Here is a 23,395-nt window from a genome sequence, read left to right as displayed (position 1 = left end):
CTAATACTCGCAGTCAACCATTTTGTTTTTTCATAACATGAGCAATTAAAAAGGCCATTTTGTTTTGGTTCTCCCTTTTGAAGAAGGTCCAATTTTGGCTTTGGGTGACCTTGATTGTTATTTTTTGTTGTTTTTTCTTCAATTTGAAAGTGAGGAAAATTGCATATGAATTTGAAAAATCTACGTTATAAAAAATATACAAGGAAATCAAAACTTATGGGAGTAGCCACATGTGACCCATAACCTACCTGGCAACAGACATGTCAAGATTAAGTCTAATTCTGAGTGGTAGAGGCTAGCCGCAAGTTTGCATCGTGTAGCCAATACAAATACAGTAAAGCTTGACAGGTGATTGCAGGTGGAATATATGCAGAATGCTACCCATTTTGAGGCTACATGTTAGCCAGTAGCAATACAGTAGACCTGGGAAAGCATAACGTAAGATAAGCTTTTTACTTTTACAAAACGACACGTAGGCTTAGCCTCCGTAGCCTCTTATAATGAGCCGCCACTGGAAGAGCAGTTACGACAATTAAAGACTCAAAGCAAGTTCAGTGACTTTTAAACCAGCTCTGCCTCTGAACAACGCTGATTATATACTGCATATATTTTGACCATTGTTGGCACATTATATTTTAACTGTATTGTTGCATTTTTCAAGTTTTCAATTAATAGTGCAGGGATTTCACAAACTCGGTTTCGGCTTATCCATGTTTTTCACTACATCACAGTGTGTATATAAAAGCAATGTGGGATAAATGTTTATATTACAGCTCGTAAAATCAACCCAAACATTCTGGTGGACTGGTGGATTGCTTAAATATGGTGTTTACAATAAGGGAAATTGTGCAGGTTGGGTCTATAAGCAATTCCACTCTGGGTTTAGATCATGGCTGGAAGGGACAAATTTGCTCATGTACTCACACTGCAATTGCCATGATAGTCTTGTTCATGACACTCCAAGAACAGCATTTTGGAGCAATGAAATAGTCTTGCATTTGCACATGCAAGAGTATTGAGACAGACTTAAATTTCTTAAAATATAAACTGAATATTCAATTGAGAGCTGTCCTAAAATATTTTCTTCAAATTAAACAGGCTTGTAGAGAGTGGTCTTATTGGTATGCAGATCTTTGTTAACTGCTGGCCACAAGAAGGGAGTTTATTGCAGAATCTGAGAATCTTACGCAAACCTGAGGTTTTTACAATAACAATCCTCTGAATGGTCATGTGTCATCGTGTATTTTACATGTTACAAAAAATAAGTTAAAAATAAAATACTCTTTCTAGGGTGTTTGTTTTGTTCAATGTAAGCCTGCTTATAAAAGGAAACTTTCAAACAATACACACATACAAGTGGTGGTTGAGCGTTACTATCTGTACTACTTTTTTTAATAAGGTTACTTAGTATTTCACTTTATCTTGGGTTGGAACTTTTCTGTGATGAAGAGTTTTAGAATTTACCTTATACATGGTAGAAAATACACATACATACAATTAGTGTTAAGAAAACATTCATATATTTGTTGTACATTACAATAACCACAGCTCCATATATTACAGTACTGTCAATTGTTTAAAATTACAAAGTTACTTCAGTTACAAAAAAATATATATATATATATATATATATATATATATATATATATATATATATATATATATATTTTACAGACCAATACTTTACCCACCCCTGGTTTTTTATGGCAAAGAGGTACAATAGTAACACTTAATGGACTGCAATAGAAATGTACTCTTTTATAGCGACCAGGGTAACCCAGGGCGGTTCACAATTTATATTAAAATATACCTAATGTGCTTGTGGTTAAACCCGTTCCAATATGAAAACGCACTTAGACAGATAGGTCTTCAATCTAGATTACTTTATGCAGACGTGAAGTCTTGAAATGCTGGTGCTACTGAATATATATTTGTTTATTTCCGCACACAAAATGTACCTCATACAAGGACAATGAAATGCAGCTGAGTATCTTACCAACCCCTTCAATTACATCACACACACCCGTGAAGGGCAACCTCTATACATTTAGAGACCATTCTGTATTTCATGTAAATGTGTCCCAAGTTAAATCAAATAAGGACAAGTCTGTTAACCAAAAAAAGCAAAAAAACAAAAAAAAACAGTGACTATTTATAGATAACTAAACCCATTTTCACATAAGGATAAACAAGTTGATATGAATGAGCACCAACCATATTCCAGTCTTTACTAAGCTTCAGAGACTGATTTCAGTCATCACATAGTAACTGAGATTTTGTTATGTACAATAGTAGACCTTTGTTATTGTAAGCATATGGAAATGATCTGATACCTGTAATTCGTGCATCTCAAATAACTATACTAGACATCAACTTTGGAATGTCTTGTCAGAAACTGTTGACTAGCTACATTTTATTTCACAATAATAAAATTAAGTTACAGTATGCTGTCAAAAAAATAGGTATACATGTTGTGAAATATTATTAAAAGAATGTATATCAGCATTATATTTATACTCGCTTTTGACCTTCAGAAATATACAGTATATGTAATTGATTTTATTTTTCGGATAAAATATACCCTTGTAAATAAAAAACATAATGCCTAAATTGCGCCCCCATATGAAAACAGACGAAGGTGGAAGAGTATATTGCATTAATTGATACCTGTAATAAATGCACTTCAGTGGTACCTGCTGTCACAGTGTTGTATAAATTGCATTTCTTACAGTGCCAGTGCCAGCGTGTGACTTCACTACTGTTGCTTTTGGCCTCAATAAGCAATTAAGTTTTTCCAGAGACAATTTTACTAAAATGTACACCAAGAGATTAGGTTACTGTGGGTAGTCACTTATCAGGTTACTGAAACCTATTTGTAACAGTAAAAAAAGGAAAAATTGTAAACTTCAAAAATGTGTTCAAATTACCATATGCCTACAGTGCTGATAAAATATTCACACATGAAAAATATATTTATCACAATCCATATTTACTGAGTTAAACATATAAAATGTTTTAAACTGTTTTTTTTAAATATACTTATTGACTTTTCCAAATATATAAAATCATATACATCATCATATAACATAACTATGCAAACACAAATTCAGATAACAGAGGGGGAAAAAATAACCATTCAAAGCATACACAAGAGCTCAGTCTACGTAGGAGTTCAAACTAGCAGTATGTCCACCCAGCTGAATGAAGGTTTAAACTTGTTTTATAACGTCCAGGAAACCTATGCTCATATATGCCATCAGTGCAAACAATGCAAGAACATATCAATGCTCAGAAATTACCATTAACCAAGGTTATTTTGAAATGTTTACCTTTTCAATGTAGTACAAACTTAAAGCGTTCAATATGGTAGCGAGGTTGTTGTTGTGCTGCCGGTTGTTGTCATGTCCCCCAAGTGCCTGTAGTGGTGCTGTAAGGAGAGTCTGCTGATGTTTAAACTATAAACCCCAGCAGCTCTTTAGTGGTATTTTTTGCTGGAGATAAACGAGATTTATATGTATCAGGGATTCATACAAAACTATATACAAATATAAAAAAGCATAGCTCCTTTAAAGATACAGAAAATAGTGCTTAAAGAACCCAACAGATTGAAATAGGGATTTCAAGACTATCAGGAGTGAATATCAGATACAGCAAATAGCTGAAGGTAAGTGAATCCGGTCTACAGCCTGGGGTTTGCGTGGAAGCGGGAGCTGATTTAGTGGGCGAGACAAGGCCGCAGTGGTTGTTACTCGAGATCGGCCGATTTAAATTCCGACAGGCCGTTATTGGTAGTTTGTTTTTGTTAATTATTTTAAGTGTTGGGTTGCTTTGTATAATATAATTGTGTTTTATTATTTATTGTCTAAATCAACGGTTTGTCTGGCGATTAAAACTTGTTTGAAGTAAGCATTTACATATTTTGTATTGATGTTTTGTTTTGAAGGCCCCGTAACAGTGGGCCTTGGAGCGCCTCCCTTTGTTCGAACGGGTTTTTTTTTTTTTTTTAAGAATAACTATTTACTTATCGAAAATATAATTCAAGTACATGTTTTACATAATTTTTAAATAGACACATTTTATTAAGCTACTTACTTTTTACGTTTCAATTTTTATTATTTTTTCCGTTTCCTGCACAAGCTCTCTTTTGGCTTTAGTGTTTAAGCGCTTCCTGTGTAAACAAAATAAATGGATATTTTATTGTTACATGTAAAACAAGTGTTTGAAACAATTTGCCGTTAAAATAATGCATAACAGTTCCACGCATCGAGTTAGGGCTGTGCTTGTCTTTAGTTTTCAAAACAAATTTTAGGATTTAATCAGCGATACTAATGTGTACTTATATGTGGGATGATTACAGTTTGTAGAATAATTGTATAATGCTAGATGACTTTTAATGTGTACATATAACACCAAACATGCCACATTTTCATATTTTTTTCTTTTTTGTAAGAACCATTCCTTGGTAAAAAACCGCGAAATTCGATAATACACGATTATTTCAAATACATTACAATACTAATGCAATAATGTGTTCATTCAAAAAGTTTACCATATTACATAGTGTAGTTCAGTATATAAATATTTACTATTTTGTTTAACATGAGAAGACGTAAACAAGCGGCAAAGGAAAGTACAAATCTGAATAATTGAAACATAAATATTTTGTCCATGTGTTTAGTTTGATGATAATTTTATTTATCCAGGTACATCCTGTTCACATGAATAAATGTACAGCAACAGTACAGTTATATCCGCTATAAATAATTAATTTGACAACAAACTTGTTTAGATTTTAAATTGCAGAAATGTCCGTTTTCATTTCTATAGGTAGAAATCTGTTCAAAATACAAACCGGTACAGTATATAAGAGTGGTTTGGTCTACACAGGAACTAGGTTTGCCTGCAGTAGGTGTGCTCCTACTGTGTCAGTATTCTGCAAATGTGGCCAGAACATATTCACAGGAGCAGATTATCACAGGGTGAGTGATTTTACTACATAGACATTGAATAAAAAGGGAAGGGATTAGCTTGATTTTTTTATTTTGTGAGAACATGCTTTTTGCCTACAAAATGAGAAGGTTCACAATCAAAAGTTCCTAGAAAGGGGGTTGACCTTTCTGCTGTGTACACATTTGTGCTGTGGTGCTGTGAAACTAACTACATGCAGCAGTGAGTAAATTATAAATGTTTCCTCCAAGCCTACAGTAGTAGGTAACCTTGTCAACTGTCCTTATGTCTTCATATTTCAATGTAACAGGGAGAGAACTGAAAAGGTTCTTGTACACAGTTGTGTGTGTAATTGAAGCCATCATAAATTAGGTTTACTGCAGGATAGTAATAGGTATAATTAAAATTTACTTTGATAAAATCATCAGGCTTCTGGTCAGCATCTGTGATACCAGTGTATGGCACTCCAGTGTCACTTTTAGGTTTGTGCCACAATTGCTGGTTTGCTGCTACTTAAACTTTTTTTTTTTTTCTCAGTGAAAACACAGTCATTTGTGATTGCCTTATAACAATTATAGTACTGTAGTTACTAACTAGCTGTCTATGGTTTGCAGCCTTGCTAAAACAAACATGTTGGCCTGTAATGATTCAAGGTGAGAACTGTAATTGCTGTACTTCTGGGATGGTTTTGTTGGACGATGACACTCCCACCAACGTTGGTAGATATTCTGTACTGAGTGGATCAACACAGATATTGTGCAGAGATCACTTAGAAGCACAATCTAATATTGTAGAAAAAAAGTAATTGAAACTCAGGTGCTTAGAAGAAGTTGTAGTTTCAAATGTAACCAGCAGCAGGGGTGTGCAATTCTTATCACCCGACGCCCGGAACAGCAAGTTTTGCCATTATGCTTTGTCCGTCAGTGAAGTAGTTTTTATTTATTTGTTCTGTTTGTAGAAAGACACTCCAGGTATATTTGTAGAGAGCCACTCACAGACTAATTTTTTAAATTTAAGGTATTTAATTTTTTTTTTTGTAAATTAGCAAATAAGTGATACTGCTTTCTTAATGCATGAACATGACATTTAAATGCTGCATTCTAGCAAAGTTACAAAACACAACAAAAAACACCATAGTAGCTAAGGTATTAGCGGATTAGAAGAAAATATGTTGTCTAATTTATAACACTGTGTTGCTAACCTAATTTGCTATTTACAACATTTACATTTTTTAGTGGGGGGGGATTTAAACTCTCAGAATATAGAAATCTCACTATATATATATATATATATATATATATATATATATATATATATATATATATATATATATATATATATATATATATATATATATACACTTTTTTTTTTTTTTTTTTTTTAGATTTGAACAGCAGTGATATTAGTTATTTATTGGACATGCACAATCCCTCGATTGTGAAACTATTAAAACATGAAGATTGACAAGTATGTTTATAATGATAGAAATGAGATTCTGTACTGTGTGTTTTTAAAAAAAAAAAAAAAAAAAGTATAATAACAATAAACAAGAGAAATAAAAAACTTGTCTGCAGAATTTGATGGTGCCTACTGTAAATATTGCTGCATGCTGGTAGAAAAACAGTAAAAAATGCAGAGAAACTTGACAGGTTATACACAAGTCCTTAAACTCTGGGGTTCAGCAGTTACAAAACTGAAAGAAAAATCAGAATTCCACAAAGCAGCAGTAATAGTTGACAATGATTTTGTATCTGTGATGCAACAAAGTAAAACACCTGTACATCAGGAGTTAGATTTTGTATATATATATATGTGTGTGTGTGTGTGTGTGTGTTTTGCTTCTACTAGTAGCTAATCTAAGTCTATTTCAGCTACTCGAATATGGAATGTAATTCAGAAGTCAATAATAGTACTAATATTATTACTACTAATAATAATATTAATGTTTGTTGGTCTTTTAATAGGCTATGCAATACAGGTGTGTTATTGCATTTAGCATAATTAGCCACACTGTATCAGTAAGGTGCTCAGTTGTGTCAGATCAAACTGGCATGGCCCAACTGCTTTGGAATAGCTGATACACATACTGAATAAGGTGTACTTATAACAGCCAAACATTAACCCAAGTCAGAGATTTGTAAGCCAAAGAATTGTCCGTTTTATTTCATTGTATGCTTTTTTTTGTTGTTGCTCTCTTTTGTCAAAATTAAATGAAGATGCTTCTCAGCCCCCTAAAAATAGAAGAGAGTTATTTTTCACTGGGTTAGTTCAGGAGTGCCCTTATGTGGGGTATGGTGAGCAAAATGCAGTTTTCACCACTAGTGTGGTTGTGCCTGAAACGCTGGGTGTGGTGATAAATGAAATCTGAGACTGGGCCATTTTAAAACAAACAAACAAACAAATAAATAAATAAATAACTTTTTTTCTTTGAACAAGTTGTTGAGTGTGCCATTCAAAACTGAACTTTGGAACTCCTTTTCTGAATAACTAGCTCAAGAGTTTACAAAGTTTGCTGTACAATATAGTGTTTGGAATTTTATTTAGATTGACAGCATTTAAATTGCTGTGTAGTGCTGTTGTATGTGTGTGTATATCTGTCTGTCTGTCTAAGTTCTGTGTGATTTTAGGGCGTCTATTGTACATTATACTACATGCAGTAAACTAAACTGAACCATTTACACTGACACATTGATTGTGCCAAATTCACAAAGAAGCACAATCTAAAAATCAACTCGCAAAATGACAAAACTAACTTTCAGAAACTGCATAATTAAACTCTACATTGCAGTAGTAAAATAAGTTATCCCCATTTAGTAAACAATACTGTATTAACTAAATTGTTGAAGTATATATCACTACTTTTATTGAATGACTTCTTCGAAGCAGCATGAACACTTCCGCTTTCTCTGTAGACCTAGTATCCTGTTACCTGAGTTTCAGTAACTTTTTTTTCCTACAATATTACATTATGCTTCTTTGTACATTGTCAGTGCAGAGTCTCTATCAACATTGGTGAATGTGTCACGTCGATAAACATGAAGATCAGCTGTGGCTATTAGCTCAGCTTCAGTTTCAACAAAGAGTTCTCAGTTTATGAGGGGTCATCTGTTGTTTTATTTACAGTAGGACAGAGCTTGAGAGTCTGTACTGAGCCCCACTGGTGATCATTTGTGGAGATGGTGCTGAAGGAAAATCTGTGACTGATAATGCTACTGAATGGAGAATGCAGTTTACACACTCCAGTTCCTGTACAGTTTCTTTGGTTTTTCATTCATTGTAAACTGTAGGCTTATGATTTAGAAAACAAATTTAGCAACATTCTCCAGTGGTAATCGGTCTGGAGCTGTATTACTATCCAGGGATTTTTGGTGTTTATCTGGCAACCAAACTAGCAGAAATTGATTACTGTGGTTCAGAGCTGCTTTTCCATGTGCTTCAGTGGGTCTTCTGAGGAAATCACATCAAGAAGGATACACTACACAGAGAAATACACATACTATATACAGGGTAAAATTAGCTTTCAGTTTAAGAAAGATCCATGTCATTGTTATATTTTCTTGCAAAGTCTGAACCTGCGCTGCTACTGTATCCACTGCTAAATGATGTATCAGAAATGCTTGAACCTCTTCAACTAAATAGATTGGGCTGATAAGTGATTTGCTTTGTAATCTACAGCAGGTAGGAAAGTATAGCTATGTAATTGTTTACATTTCCTTGTGGCAAAAAGATTAGCTTCACTTTCATTCTCAAAAGATGCAGTCTGCATGGAGAGCTTGAATGCACAGATGGACTGCTTCACTTCTACTATTCTGGGAAGGCATTCAGTAGTGTTTGTGTGCGCAAGAGGGATGGTGGAATATTAGGTGAAAATTTTCCAGATTCACACACTCAAGATTTGATTTACCCTCTTCCTCAGGGAGCTCCCTGTTGCTTAGATTTCGGTACTGTTGTCAACCAGCGGTTACTGCGACAAAATTAGCTTGTACCCTTACTGTCAATGTGTGAGATAAACCTTGAGTTGCATGTAGCAGCACCTGCCTTACTGACTTGGCCTGTATTTGATATCTGTTTCCATTGCAAACTGGCTTTTCCTGTTTTGTCTGAAGTAAGCCTAACTGAGTCAGACACTAGCCTAGTCCACCCCAGTTTCTAGTGAGTTAATATGTAGATCATCCAAAGACTAATACAATCAAGATAGGATAGTTCTTGGTTCTAGCCATCATCTAGCAAATAGGGTTATATTAAGTTTATCTTATTTTACTATATTGTTTATTTTAATATAGTTTTTGTGATTCAATTGTAGATTTAAACAGAGTTTTCAGTAGTGTCTGTCAGGGCAGCACTTGGAAATATCCAATCATCAGTCGTAGAAACACTTTAAATAGGCAGCATTGGTTGTGGTCAGATGAGAGTTTACACGCATCAGTTTGAGTTTCGGTTCAAACAGCTTTAATACATATGTGTATGCACTGGCTGAAACCGAGGTCTCAAATTGGCTTACAGTGTTCAACTACAACACATTCCTTCATTAATAGACATGCTGCATCATACAACTTTGCTTTTACAGTAAGGGTCTACCTGGTACAGGTAAATAATCACTAACGTAGATAAAGAGTAATCTGAAAAGGGACAGATTATCCCTCAAATATTTTTCATAATTTAAAAAAAAAAAAAAAAAAAATTATAAAATTATAAAATAAAGTATTAATTTAGGTTGGTATGTGAAAAATATTGTTGACACTGAATGGCACTACTTGTGGTGAGAATTAAAATGACCAGAGAGAGAGAATCCTATTTTAAACTAGTGCAAACGCTAATTTTCAGAGGTGAATAAAATAAGTAACTGTATTAAAGCCAGCAAGGTACTAGGGCTGCGCAAACTGGTCATGTTGATTGGGCTAGTTTACCAAGTAAAACAACTGAAGGAACAGCTGCTTGGGCTTGTGTAGATGTTGCTGTTCTCCACAGAATCTAAGAAAAGCAACAGTCATCACAATTCCAAATGGGTGCTGCTTCACCTGTTTCTCTTAGAATAGTAAATGAGCCCAAATCAACACCACTCACCCTTACCTGATTGTATGGAGAGCTCGATCCTCGGCTGCACTAAAAGGTACTATTTAGAACAGTATTTGTCCTTCACTTGCCTGCAGTTTTTTGCTAGTTTATAGGTTATATTTTTAATCCTCCTGGAGAGTGTATTGTAACCTGAAGCCTTCCATGTCCTACAGTGAGAGAGATCTCTGCTGTAAATGTAGCATAGACTGTCCATGGCAGACAGCATCCAGCAACGAGATTATGCAGAGAGGAAACGATTTCGCTACTCTTATTGATACTGCAACTCGGATGTCATGTCTAAATCCAAGGTTAGGATTTAGGTCATACCAATGTAATTCACAGGAGCAGTGAGCATCACAGGAGCATCTGGTACGTGGTACATTCAGTCTGTTTCTAGAGTGTATAATTATAGTGTTGCATGATTACTTTATGACATGAATGTGACCGTTTTTTACAGTTAATCTAATGATTAACTGCTTTAGGACATTGTCGGGGAGTTTAGTTGTTTCATTTTAATAATTAAGACATGAAACCTGGAAAAGTAGTTTTCAAAATTTTAATAGGTCAAAAACTAGCAAAGGAGCAAAGCTGGTTCTGTATGCTCTCAGGCTTTCAAAGCAGTCAACATTGTTTGCTGGTGGCTGTGCAGGGTAGCACCAGGCAAGACAGCTGATTATAAAGACAGTATTGAGATGTGGGGACTGGAAAGGTGATGTTTTAGGAAGTGAAACAGTAGGGACATAAAAAAAAAAAAAAACTGTAGATTGAGGCTAATTGTGGGCAATAAAATACATTTATTAGAATTGTTTTCTTGTTTTTCACACTTTACATTCTCTTGGATATTTGGTCAGGGATTCATGTTTTGAAGCACACTCCAGTACTGTAATCACACACAAGTGAATTTTAATAGAAATAAAGGCAGTTGTTCTTGGCAACCCTTTGAGACAATGACGAGGTCTGCTGTGAACATCCAAGCCCTTTTTAAATTAGATGGTTATGTAAAGCGCTTCTGGTCCTTGCTGTAATATTGCCTCTTGCTCATTAAAACTTGACTTACGTGTGCGTCGAAAAGAGTGTATGGTGAATAATAGTAGCCAGAAGTTTTGAAATCCTTGTGAACCCAGGATTTAGTAATTTCTTATTAATGAATATATCAATAAAACAAATATAAATACACCACCATCACCATGTATTTTTATATCTAGTGTAAAACTAAATGACCGTTGAAACAGTTGTAATTTTAAACAATGGTTCTTTCTTTGGTGTCTGTATGAAATCTCATTAAGATGTTTACTTTGAAGTTTATTTTAAAAGCCACATCGTGATGGTTTGTCTTTAGCCATGATTCAGTGTCTTCTAGAAACCTAAGTTTTTTATTAAAATACAAAACACTCACACACAAATTCACTCTATCATGATGAACTGATTTTTGTGAAATACTGAACATACAAACATGCCCATCAAAAGAAGCGGGCATCATTGTGTTATACATTGAATGGGATTAAATATTTTTACTTTCTGAACCTGTAGGAGTTTTGCATCTGTAGCCAACACTTTATGATATGCTTGAGTAAAACATTCCTCCTTTTGAACAATATGTGAATGAGAAAACGACAGCTTTCAGTATAATGTTTTAGCCTTATATTAAGCGCCTATAAACAAATTACAGAAATATATTATTTTCCTCATACCAGCCCTGCCCCATGTCTTCTGTGTACTCATTGACAAACCAATCTTTACCCTCTGTGTCTCTCCCCTTCTCTCCCATCAGCTGATGTTCACAAGGACAAGAGTCACGTGATGTATGAAGGCAAACACATACACTTCTCGGAGGTGGACAATAAGCCATTGTGCTCGTACAGCCCAAAGCTCTGCAAGCAGCGCCGGCTCAACGGCTACGCCTTCTGTATCCGCCACGTCCTCGAGGACAAGACCGCCCCCTTCAAGCAATGTGAATATGTGGCCAAGTACAACAGCCAGCGCTGCACCAACCCCATCCCCAAGTCAGAAGATCGCAGGTGAGCCAAAAAGCTAATTGGCAGACAGGGTACCAGTTTGATGTGCATTGCGAACAGGGTTGCTGCACCTTTTCCTCCTTAGAAAATACCAAGAAAACCTAAAGCTGTCTCAGCAGGTTGTTTCATAGTACAGAACCTGTAGTTCACAGGTTCAGTCTGAAGGATGTAGGTCTAAGGCCCTCCAAGGCCATTCCTGTCCAAGTCTTTATTCTGATAAATCATATTGTTGAACCTGATAGGGGTCAATTAGATAATTTAGGACCTTGTTGAAACCAAGAATGGCGTAGGATAGCCCTCTGCACCGCTGTTACACACTTGTTTTCCCAAACAGCTCTGACGAAGTGAAATAAAAAGTTAATACCTACTTACAAGAGCAGCGTTGGTTCAAAGTCAAAGATTCTGGTGTAGATTGTAATTTTTTTTCGCTGTGGTTAAATATTTGTTATTATGCAACAAACCTATTGCTTTATGTACATTTTTCAGGGAGTTGTGGGGGATTATTTGTGTATTCGTATGCGAGTGAAATAGATATGTAGGTATAGTCATTAAAGGGGTCTCTACTGGCAGTAGGTTATAGGTTTTATTGAGTAATTAGTATTGGAGGTTTACAGAGATGCTGCTCTGGACAGTTTTAGTTCTTCAGATTGCATTAGCGCTTGGGAGTTTCTGTGTGTTGACTTCAAAACCCTACTGCATGCACTGCTCATTACTGCCTGATGCGGCATGTCAAACACCAGTGTGTGAAGTTAGCTCATGACAGCTTGATGCATAGTATCAATTCACATCAGGGCATGGCTTTAAATACACTGGAGCAAAGTAAATAAATAAATAAATTTAGAATATAGAGATCAGGTAAAGATGTGATTTAGACCACTGGGCTGTGTTGTCTTCCCAAAGGTTTGTTATGTATTATCCAAACTCGGCTTTAGTGATTATTTTGGATGCTGCCACACTATCCCCCTAGTGTTAGTAACTAATCGGCCATTTAAAAATGGAAAAAGTTGGTTATTAGATGAATTGGTACAGGTCCTTTAGAGAGAGTCACAGTGTTTGCTTGGTATTTTATTTTAAATACATTGTAATTTTCTCCTAGGTACTGTAATAGCCACCTGCAGGTGCTCGGGTTCATCCCGAAAAAGGAGCGCAAAAAGAAAAATGACCCGATGGAGGAGATCCGGTCGCGGCCTCATCTGGAGTCGGTGGCGCTCAACATCACAGTGCCCTCGCTGGCCCTGAAGACACCCAACGGGTTGGACGGGCCAGCGCTGTCTTCCCCCAGGTCACGGCTGCCAGTGCCATTCCCAGAAGCGGAGCTCTTGGACCCCTTCGCCTTCCACGAGGACGACACCGACGGCGACGAGGCTGCCCCCAGGAAAGGTTTGGCCGTCAGGAAGAAATTGCAGAGCAAGCTGGCGCTGAACCAGCGGCTGCGGCTCCGAGAAACCACCGCAGAGATCTTGAAAATCCAACCAGAGCACTTTAGCCCTTCTCCTGCACCTTGTCCTCCTCGGCTTCAGCAACAGCACCACCACCAACATCAACAACAACAACACCACCACCACCACCACCACCACTCTCCTCCTCATCCCCATCCCCATCATCAACAGCAGCCTCCCCAGCCCCAGCCCCAGCACTCCTTCCACATTTCACCTTTACCAACCCCCCCTTCCTGCCTCCCAGGATTGCAACTGGGCTTAATATGCAAGCCGCCTCCACCTCAGACCAGCAGTCTGCCGGCACAGGGATTGACCCCAGGCACCGCACCGACAATAGCACAACAAGCTGGGCACTCCCCTAGCAAGAAACCGCTCGCTGACGTTTTCCTCCCGCCCACATTACTGCCTCCAGCACCAACCGCTGTTATGGACTCGCCCAAACCCAAGGTTGTCATTCTCAAACCCACCAACTTTACTCCTCCCCCTGCCTGCCTCAGCAGGCTTCAGAGACTGGTAAAACTGTGCACCCAACACCAGCAGCAGGATGGAGATCTCTTTCCACATTTAGGTAGGTCTTTTGATGTTTTGTCCTCGTTTGTGTTGTACAGTACTGCAGTTGTGTTGAGATTTGCACATTGCTGTATGTTTAACTAACTAATCCAGCGTGCTGTAATGATGGGAAGCTTATTAAAAGAGTGCATTGTTGAATACAGGAAATGGGACATTAGTCTGAGCTGTTAATACAGCTCAGAAAAACAGGAAGCAATGATTCACCCTTATTTGTAGAAAGTTTCAAAAGCGCAGTGGGAGCAAGGTATTATACTACTCAAGTAATTTGTTTTTACTGTAACTGATGATGCTCTCAGAAAATAACAGGTGCATGTTTTTTTTTTTAAATTTGATTTAAAATTGTCCTTGTCGGGAGAAAAAACAATCCGTAGAAAACATTGCCCAGATTATTTCATCGACTGAAGAAATGCACTGCTTGTATTGTTACTGCATTGTCTCCTACATGTACACAGTTGTAGTATTTTCTCCTAGGAAAGCCCAAGAATGCTGTAACATTTTACAACTTTGTGTTCCCTTGCGTTTCTGTGATGGTCATTACTCAGAATGGTGATACTCAGTTATGTCAATCATTATCATGTTAATTTGAAAGCTGCAATTGTTTTGTTCTTCAGCTGCTTGGAAAAAAATTATGAAGTTGCTAAGACACATGCTACTTCTATACAACATCGCATTGCCTGACCACAATCAGCACACTCATTTGAACCTGGCATTGCCTTGGGCATACCTAATTAGCCCTTAGAAGTTCTTGGGTTGACAGATGTACAGTGAACAGAGGTCTTTTAAAGCTGTGAATTGAAACCCATTCCCACAGGACTGGATTGGTCAGAAGACAGTGCAGAAGATGACGATGAAGTGGAGCATTTACCACCATATCAGTATGCCTGGAGATTACGGGAAACATATTCACAGGACAAGTATGTTTTTTATTATGAATTTATTTATATAATATCTATTTTCTATGAAAAATGCAATATTGTAATAGATTAAAAGATAATCTATAAATGATTCTGTTGCATAGCAGTTTGTTTTATTGTGGTCTTAATTATTACCTTCCCGTTCCCTCACTTAAACAGTTTAGTTTACACATTTTAGGATGGACCTACTGTTTAGATCAATAAATTAGATGCCTAGTGTTAAAGATGCTATCTGTGACTTTTATAAAGGGATAATCAGTCCTGTTACAGAAACATGTGATTGTCACTGTTGTGTGTGTGTGTGTTTCTTAAATGTACCATTGACATTCCACAGCTCAGAAGATGAAGTTGGGGCTTCAAGAAGTAACAGGCTAGCTCGACTTTGCACTTATCTGCAGCAGAAATACAAGCACCTCTGCCGCCTGGAGAGGGCAGCAACGCGCAAGAAGAGATGCCAATATGCCTTTCGAAAGGCCCTGCTCCATGCGGCCAGTAAAGACCCAGACTGTGCAGGACAGCTGATTCAGGAACTCCGAATGGCCACTCGGACACAGACCAGGTAGTCGCATTAGCATATCACAGAAGAGTTTGGGCATAATTTAAGCTGTAACGTGGCAAGGTTATTTTTCCTTCTATTATTTTGCCTGTAAAAAGAAATCATTCAACATAACATGAAACAGTTTTGGGTGATGGTAAAAAAAATAATGGTAATTATTTTTTTTTTTTTTCACGTTGACACTTTATCATAAAATACAAAAACTTCAATTTTTACAGTAAACACTTTAAAAAATGAATGCGTTGTTGTATTGTTAGACTAAGAGTTCTGAGCTTAAAGGACTCGGCAGAAATCATCTAACATACCATTTGAGAATTGTTCCTTAATTGCTTTCTGCTCTTAACATATCATTAGTAAAATACATATTGATGGTTGTAATATATCAAATAAACTTCAGAGACATAGACCACCTCACACACACTCCACTTTTCAAGTTGCTTACTTTTCTTTTGTGTATTTAATTAATCTTCTTATGTTTTTCAGTGTGAGACAACCAGAGAGAAGGGACACAAACCCAGGGCTCTGTACAGGGAATATCAAGGGCCAAGCATGCACCAACCAGGCACTCCCCTTCACCAGGCACTGTTTTCAGCGTATCCTTCAATTCACAGTCCACTGTATTTTTCTAGTTCTTAAGTGCTCAAAGATTTAGGTAGACTGGGGGTTGGAAAAAGTTGAGCCAGTGGTGTGTAGCAGACTGTAAAAAAAACAAAGTAGACATTTTTCAGCATATGCCTTCATCAGTTTAATCAGTAAAGGTATTAAAGCTATCTGACTTAAATGCTGAGATATAACTGATTTGGTGTTTGTGGATCCGGATGATGTACATATATGGTATGTGTGGCTTAGAACTATCTGGAAACTTCTATTTTAAACCCAGCTCTGTAATATCCTCAAGCTCTGCTAACAAACCTAGATGACTTCTGCATGGTATAACAAATTAGTAGTCCTTCCTTGATGTTTTACCTCCAGACATTCTGCTGAATCGATCACAGCAGCTCTTCTCCAGCTGCACTGCCAAGTTTGCGGATGGTCAGCAGTGTTCCATTCCCGTTTTTGACATCACGCATCAGACACCGCTATGTGAGGAACATGCAAAGAAGATGGTAAGGGTAACCCTTGACATCTACAGCCCTGCATGCTTCAGGAAGATCCAGTTGCTTCAGAAAAATCTGCTCTTGTTTTGCATCACTCAGTATTGTTGGGGTTTAATAGCACTGGCCTTTTACTAATAGCTTGTTAAAATGAATAAATACACGATTAAAGAGTTATTCGTTTAACTTTTTCTGTGACATTTTCATAAGTAAAACCTGTTTATGCTTTCATCATTTGACGTAAATTTGTTTATCCATGTTCTACAATTCTGGGGCATATTGTGGTAAGCATTACCATAGTGTTAAATAATTGTAATAATGGTTTTTAAGGTACATTTTGATGAATACTGAGGACCTTTTACTTGTAACATGCAAAACACATTTTTTTTTGTTTAGGATAATTTCCTGCGGGGTGACAGTAATCGCAAAATTCAACACCAGCAACAACGCAAACCCAGGAAGAAAACGAAGCCGCCGGCCCTCACCAAAAAACACAAGAAGAAGCGGAGGAGAGGACCACGCCGACCTCAGAAACCCATTCCACCTGCTGTCCCACAGGGGAACCTCGGCATGCCCTCCAGCCTCGCACTGCCGGCACAGGCAGCTAGCATCAGGTCAGTCCACACCCCAATGTTTAACCTGGCCTTTCTTGAAATATTATTAACACTGTATGTTGCATAAAATAAATAAAAAAAAAAATTCCTTTTAATGGAGCACATTTAAGTTATGGTAATGGATGCAAGATAGTATTCTTGAAGTTTGTTGTTTGCTTTTCACAGTAGCATTTGTACTTCATTACTGAAACATAGTTAACTTGTTCCTTTAATGTCAAAGGAGTCCCTCGACCCCAGAGTTGAGTACAGATGAGCTTCCTGATGACATCACCAATGACATCTCGGACATTCCAAACGACCTTGAGCTGAATCAGGAGGATTTTTCAGATGTCTTGCCAAGGCTGCCCGACGACCTACAAGACTTTGATCTGTTTGAAGGTATTTTACCAGCTTGTCAGAGCTGCCTATGAATTTTAAATACATAAGCATTCAAAACATCCTTTGTGTGTATATGCATGTATATGCATACTTATATATAAAACATTTATAACTTAACATCGGTCTACTTAGCTATTTCTACTATGCTATCTGTTTGTTTTCAGACACATTTTCTGTTGACAAAGGTATGCTAAATATACCGAAATGTTGGGAAGTTTGCTCTTTTTATATAGAAGCTGTGTGATTTCTGAATCGCATATTTGAAATAAAAGCAGTAATTTGGTGGTAGGTAAAAAGTCAGTACAGTATTTAGTGTGTGTGTGTATGTATGTATGTATATATATATATATATATATATATATATATATATATATATCTATATATATATATATATATATATATATATATATATATATATATATATATATATGTATATATATATATATATATATATATATATATATATATATATATATATATATATATATATATATATATATATATATATATATATATATATATATATATATATATATATATATATATATATATTTTTTTTTTTTTTAAATTGTCCCCAAGTTCTCTTTACATGTTTTGTTTGGAATTCCCTGCAGGTAAGAATGGTGAGCTCCTTCCCACCACGGAGGAGGCAGAGGAGCTGGAGCGTGCACTGCAGGCCATGACATCCTACACAGCCTCTCTGGAATGCCTGAGTTCGATGGGTGAACTCACCCAATCCGACACTGTGGGCGTTCAGGAGCTCTCAGTCCACCGGGGAATGGGGGTCTTCTCCACACCAGCCGTCTCTGGCAGCGGCATGGCCTCCCTCGGCCGAGCGGTGGTCAACAGTGAGCTAGGAGACCTCCTGAACGGCCGCATCCCTTCTGAGAACTTCTCCAGCCTGGAGCTGGATGAGAACTTGCTCCACTCGGCCAATGGCCAGTTCCCTGCACCCCCTCCTCCAGCTCCCTCTTCCTCCACCGTCAGCCTTACCACTACTACCACGTCTAACCCGCTCCTCATCCATAGCCCATTGGCTGAGCGGACGTTTCCCCCTTCACCCTTCCCTGGACTCCACGTGGGCAGCCACGTCTCGCCACGGACCCACCCCTCCCAACTGCTTGGCAAGGCAGAGGAGCTTCTTTCCCCCCGACAGCAATACAGCAGTGAGCACTCGCACTCTTCTCCCCATGGCAGCCATTACAGTAGTGAACATGTGTCCTCCCCCTACAGTGATCACATAACCTCCCCCCACCCCACCTCCTTCTCTATGGGTGACAGCAGCAGCATGGCAGCTACCTTCCAAGCAGAGGCACCACTCATGGTGCCCCCTATTCTTTCGGGACAGCTGGAGGTGCCCCATAGTGGGGTCCCAATCAACCCCCGCCCCCAGTGGAACAATATCTCCATGAACCTGACTGACCCCATCCAGTTTGGCCACCTCATTGGATCTGATGGGCACCTGATCTCCACCTCGCTCTCCACTCCCCCCTCCACCTTGCACTCAGTGACCGTTCAGCCCTCGCCAGCCCTACCAGCGCTGCCCCAGTCGAACTTTAGCAGCCTTCCCGCAGCAATGGGCTCTTCAGCCGCCCCCTCCTCCTCTTCCCACGACATCTTGACTTCCAACCCCCCTAAGCAGCAGCTTCCTCAGTTCAGCGCCGCCTTCGGCCACCAGCTGTCCTCACACAGCGGCATCCCCAAGGACGTTCAGCCCAGCCACAGCTCCACAGCACCCCCCACTGGCTTCACAGTTGCAGGGGCGACCGCCGCAAGTGCCAGCAATGTGACGTCACCTTTTACCACGCAGAAGTGAGTTTAACACTGGATGTGTACACACCGGAAGAACGGGGTCAGGGTTTCAAACAAATTTAAACAAAAACAGGTGGACTGTTTCATTTTTACTATAACAGAAGCATGGAACTACCATTAATGTAGGCTTGGGATTTACCACCATGTGTTAAGAGTTTTAACCTTAAAGTCTAATGCATGATATTTCCATGGTAGTCTCTCATGAACTCACTAGTGTTTGTCAAATCTTATGTTATCCCCAAAAGACTCAGTGGTCTCCAAGCTATGTACTAATTGCTAAAAGTTGAAATATTACAGTGCTGCATTTTATTTACTTGCTCCTTTTAAAGCAACAAACTAGTTTAATTGTGTCTTACTTCTCCTTTGTGTTTTTTTGCTGCATTTTTGCTTTAAATAAGTGTGATCATTATGCTATGTTATATTGTAGGCTTCAGACAGCCTTGACACTATATAATACCTGATTAAGATGCCTATGGCCAGTTGCGTAAAACACAAAGTTAAATTTCCCCTTAGTTTTCCTGTTGTGTTCCTTGAGATCAGACAATACCCTAGTTGAAGGAAATTGTATCCTTAAGTGTTATAGTTAAATGTAATACTTGAGGTGTTTTATCCAACCAGCCCCCGGTTCCTAATTGCTTGTATGTAAAAATGAGATATATACATAGAAAAACTGCAGCAATATCTAAAGCAAATGAAGCAAAATACATTGTAAACACGTGCTTCATAGTGCAGTATACGTGATGTGAAGAATCTCCCCTTATTCTTATATTTTATATGAACTGTTTTGGCTCAGTATGTCAAAAGCACTTAGTAAATGTTTGGTACCAACTGAAGAAATGAATGGAAGATTCTTCTACTCATGTAATTATCGAGACTCTGGATTAGGTGAAAGGTTATGCCTCTGTCATAGCTCAGTCATGGTTGTGGCAGGACCATCATTTTGATTTAATCTAGTTTGAAGGAGCACTTTTTTAAAAGATTCATAATTTCTTTAGTGCATACAAAGTGCACACCGAAATTCAAAAGCCATTCAGGTTTAATAACTCGCAGATGGCCACAATAATGGGGCTGTTTCTTCAGCTACCAGCAATTAAGTAGTGTCCGTCTGTCAGTATATCCAGTTGTGGACTAATATGGTTAATTGACCTTTAAGTAAATTCATGAGTGATTTATTTATTTTTTAAATTTATTTATTTCAGGCAATAATCTTAAGTAGACCACAAATATAGCTTGGTCCCAGACAGAAGAAAAATGCTTGGAAGTCATTATTTGAAGCTCAGTTGGGTAGAATACTGTTACCATGGTGATTCTGACCAATGGCGCCCCCCTGGTCTGTTTTATATTTGTTTGTTTGTTTGAAATCCAATCCCCACCACTGGAACCCTGGTTCTGATGAAGCAAAACTAAGGGGGTCATCACAGTGCAAAGCTGTGAAGCACAAAAGACTGGGAGTCACTGGGTCAGCAAAATCTAATACACATACGCTGAAGAAAGTGATAGCTGTATTTTTCAAGAAACAGTCCTCGCCCAAACATTTATTTAGCTGTGAGCACCATAAAACTTAAAGGCAAGTGGAGGAATTAAAAAAAAAAAAAAAAAAAAAAAAAAAAAAAATCAAGGACATTTCAGTTTTTAACATGTAGGTGTCTTAAAAATGTCATCTTGCTGTGCTCATTTGATATGAGTAGGAAGCTCTGAAAAAACTTCTACAGTACTTTCTAAATGATGCTACTTTACCAAAGTGCAAGATTAACTCGCTACGTAACCCATGCTAGAAACATTATTCCTTGAAACTGACATAATGTATAATAGAATTAGATCTTCATATTTTGGGGGCCCATTTGAACCTGAAAGTTTGCTTTCATTTTTAATGTTGAATAGGAAACATTTAAAACATAAAAACACAATATTTTATTCTTGTTTTTTTATTATTATTATTCTAGTAGATAGTTAAAACCACTTTTAATCTGCACATGTTTTTCTATTGTAAGTCTCAGACATTTTAATGACTTATTTGAAAATGAAAAATAAAATTGACGTAAAAAAATGCAGTAACGCTATGAGCATTTTTTGATGTAATGGGTCTAATATCGAATGTTAGACTAGGGTTGATATCTTTCAATGCAGTTAATGGTCTAGTAATCTGCAGTATTTTAACAATCATACATGTTGGGATTGCTTGCCTTTTTGTATTTATGTTTGTGTATACATTGACAAAATGCGGGGGGAAATCAAAGTCATTGTTTAAGAGCACTTTGACATCTGTGACTAATTTTGTGCACTGTTTCATGAAAAATACAGAAATGTGTAAAGGAAAAATTTTTGGCTGGGGTTTTGATGCAAGAGCTTTTTCGAGGTAGGCTTTATGGTATGAAGTGGTGAAGTTATTTTATTAACACGGTGCCACCTGCTGAAAAGGTAAAACCATTGCAGTTTTTAAAGTGTCGGACAGGATAGCCAGAAATGTTTCTTTTGTCAAAGCGTCCTGGTAAAAACAACCAAATCTAGGGTTTAAAAATGTGTACAATCCTCTGGTGCTTTTTTGGTTATCTATGGCCTTGAAGGGAACATAAAGTACAAGTTTAAATTTGTCCCATTTAAATGAGATAAAGTTAACACATTACAAAGTTAATGCTACATTTCATGTGTCTTTTTTGGTTATTTGGCTGGGCTGGGATGGGGTGAAAGATTTAAGTCAGTGTACCTGATTTGTGTGTTTACCGTGCAATTAAGGCTGCTTTTGGGAGGGGGGGGTAGTGGTGTTTGGGTGTCTTAACAAATAAATGTATCTAGAATTTGTCAGGTGGATAAGAATAAGACTTTTTTCGTGGTCCGTAGCTAGCAGCATCTACTGTTATACACTGTTATAGTCCTTTATGTAATCTACTAGAACATAATTCAAGGTGGTGTAGGGAGGTAGATTATCCCAATGTTTGGTGGCCTGCAAAGTCCAAAGTCATTTGCTTGCTTGCTGGATACGAGAGGCTGTTTGTTAGTTTCACTCCTTAGTTAGCCAGAATAAATATAGTCATTGTAGTAGTAATAGTTGTGATACCTTATATAAAGTGCCTCTCTTGTATTGTTTGTTTTTCTGAATGTAATTCCATTAGTTATCCAACAGATGGTGCTGATGAAGAACAGCTTTAAACACTGCACAATTTTTATTTTTAATATATATTTCCATTTATGTGTCCTCCCCTACAGTGATCACATAACCTCCCCCCACCCCAGTGCAGAAATGTACTGAAATGTACCTAAAGCTGTACTGTTTTTCCATAGGCTAAACTAAATAGCAATAAAGCCTGTAAAATTTCAGAATAGAACTGCCTCCATTATGTTGAATAAAGTCAGTGCTGCTGCTCTTTGGCGCAGTGCTTATGGCAACTGTTATTATAAACCCTGTATGCCATTTAAATATTTAATTCTTTTATGTATTGGGACTTTAGTACGACTAACATGGGCTGTAAAATGTAGGTACTTTCATATAAGTGTTGCAAAAGCCTCTCAAATATGAAAGATATTAGGGCCCACAATAATTGAATATATTGTATCTATATTATAATACTATGGATAAATACTATATATCTATTATATATATTATTAAATATATATATTAATAATTTAAATTAAAAAAAAGTATATATCACTATTAATTATCATATATATATGAAAAGATAATTACAAATATATATATATATATATATATTTATAATTATGTATATGGACTGCTTAATAAGGTAAGGACGATAATACCGTCATGTTTCACCCAAAAAACCATCATGACAAATCTTGACTTTCTACTAGTTATTTACATAAAGATTTCATAAATTATTAAATATCTCATCGTCAGAGATTTAATATTGGGTTTAATACCACTCAACTTTACTCACCTGATTAGGTGGGTAGTTTTTCGTAACTATTATGGCAGTACAAATGGGTTTTTTGGTAGTATTTTTTAGAAACTGAAAGATGATCAATTCTGTAGTTCTAAGTATTTAATA

At 37.2% G+C, this 23,395-nt stretch overlaps 1 protein-coding gene across 1 annotated transcript; it reads left to right on the top strand.

Annotated features, from left to right (window-relative positions):
- Positions 1 to 3,424: 3,424 nt before the first annotated feature.
- On the top strand, positions 3,425 to 22,934 carry LOC121322912 (INO80 complex subunit D-like). The gene is made up of 10 exons (XM_041263507.1): positions 3,425 to 3,664; positions 11,774 to 12,020; positions 13,114 to 14,024; positions 14,838 to 14,940; positions 15,275 to 15,499; positions 15,980 to 16,089; positions 16,469 to 16,602; positions 16,987 to 17,204; positions 17,425 to 17,582; positions 18,197 to 22,934. Exons 2-10 carry the CDS (start codon positions 11,803 to 11,805, stop codon positions 19,396 to 19,398), a joined length of 3,279 nt encoding a protein of 1,092 aa, XP_041119441.1. The 5' UTR covers positions 3,425 to 3,664; positions 11,774 to 11,802; the 3' UTR covers positions 19,399 to 22,934.
- The last annotated feature ends 461 nt before the right edge of the window (positions 22,935 to 23,395 follow it).

The sequence above is a fragment of the Polyodon spathula genome, chromosome 11 (assembly GCF_017654505.1).
Source record: "Polyodon spathula isolate WHYD16114869_AA chromosome 11, ASM1765450v1, whole genome shotgun sequence".
Taxonomy (NCBI): Eukaryota; Metazoa; Chordata; class Actinopteri; order Acipenseriformes; family Polyodontidae; genus Polyodon; species Polyodon spathula.
Note: the sequence above shows the minus strand (reverse complement) of the source record. Positions and strands in the feature narration are given on the sequence as shown.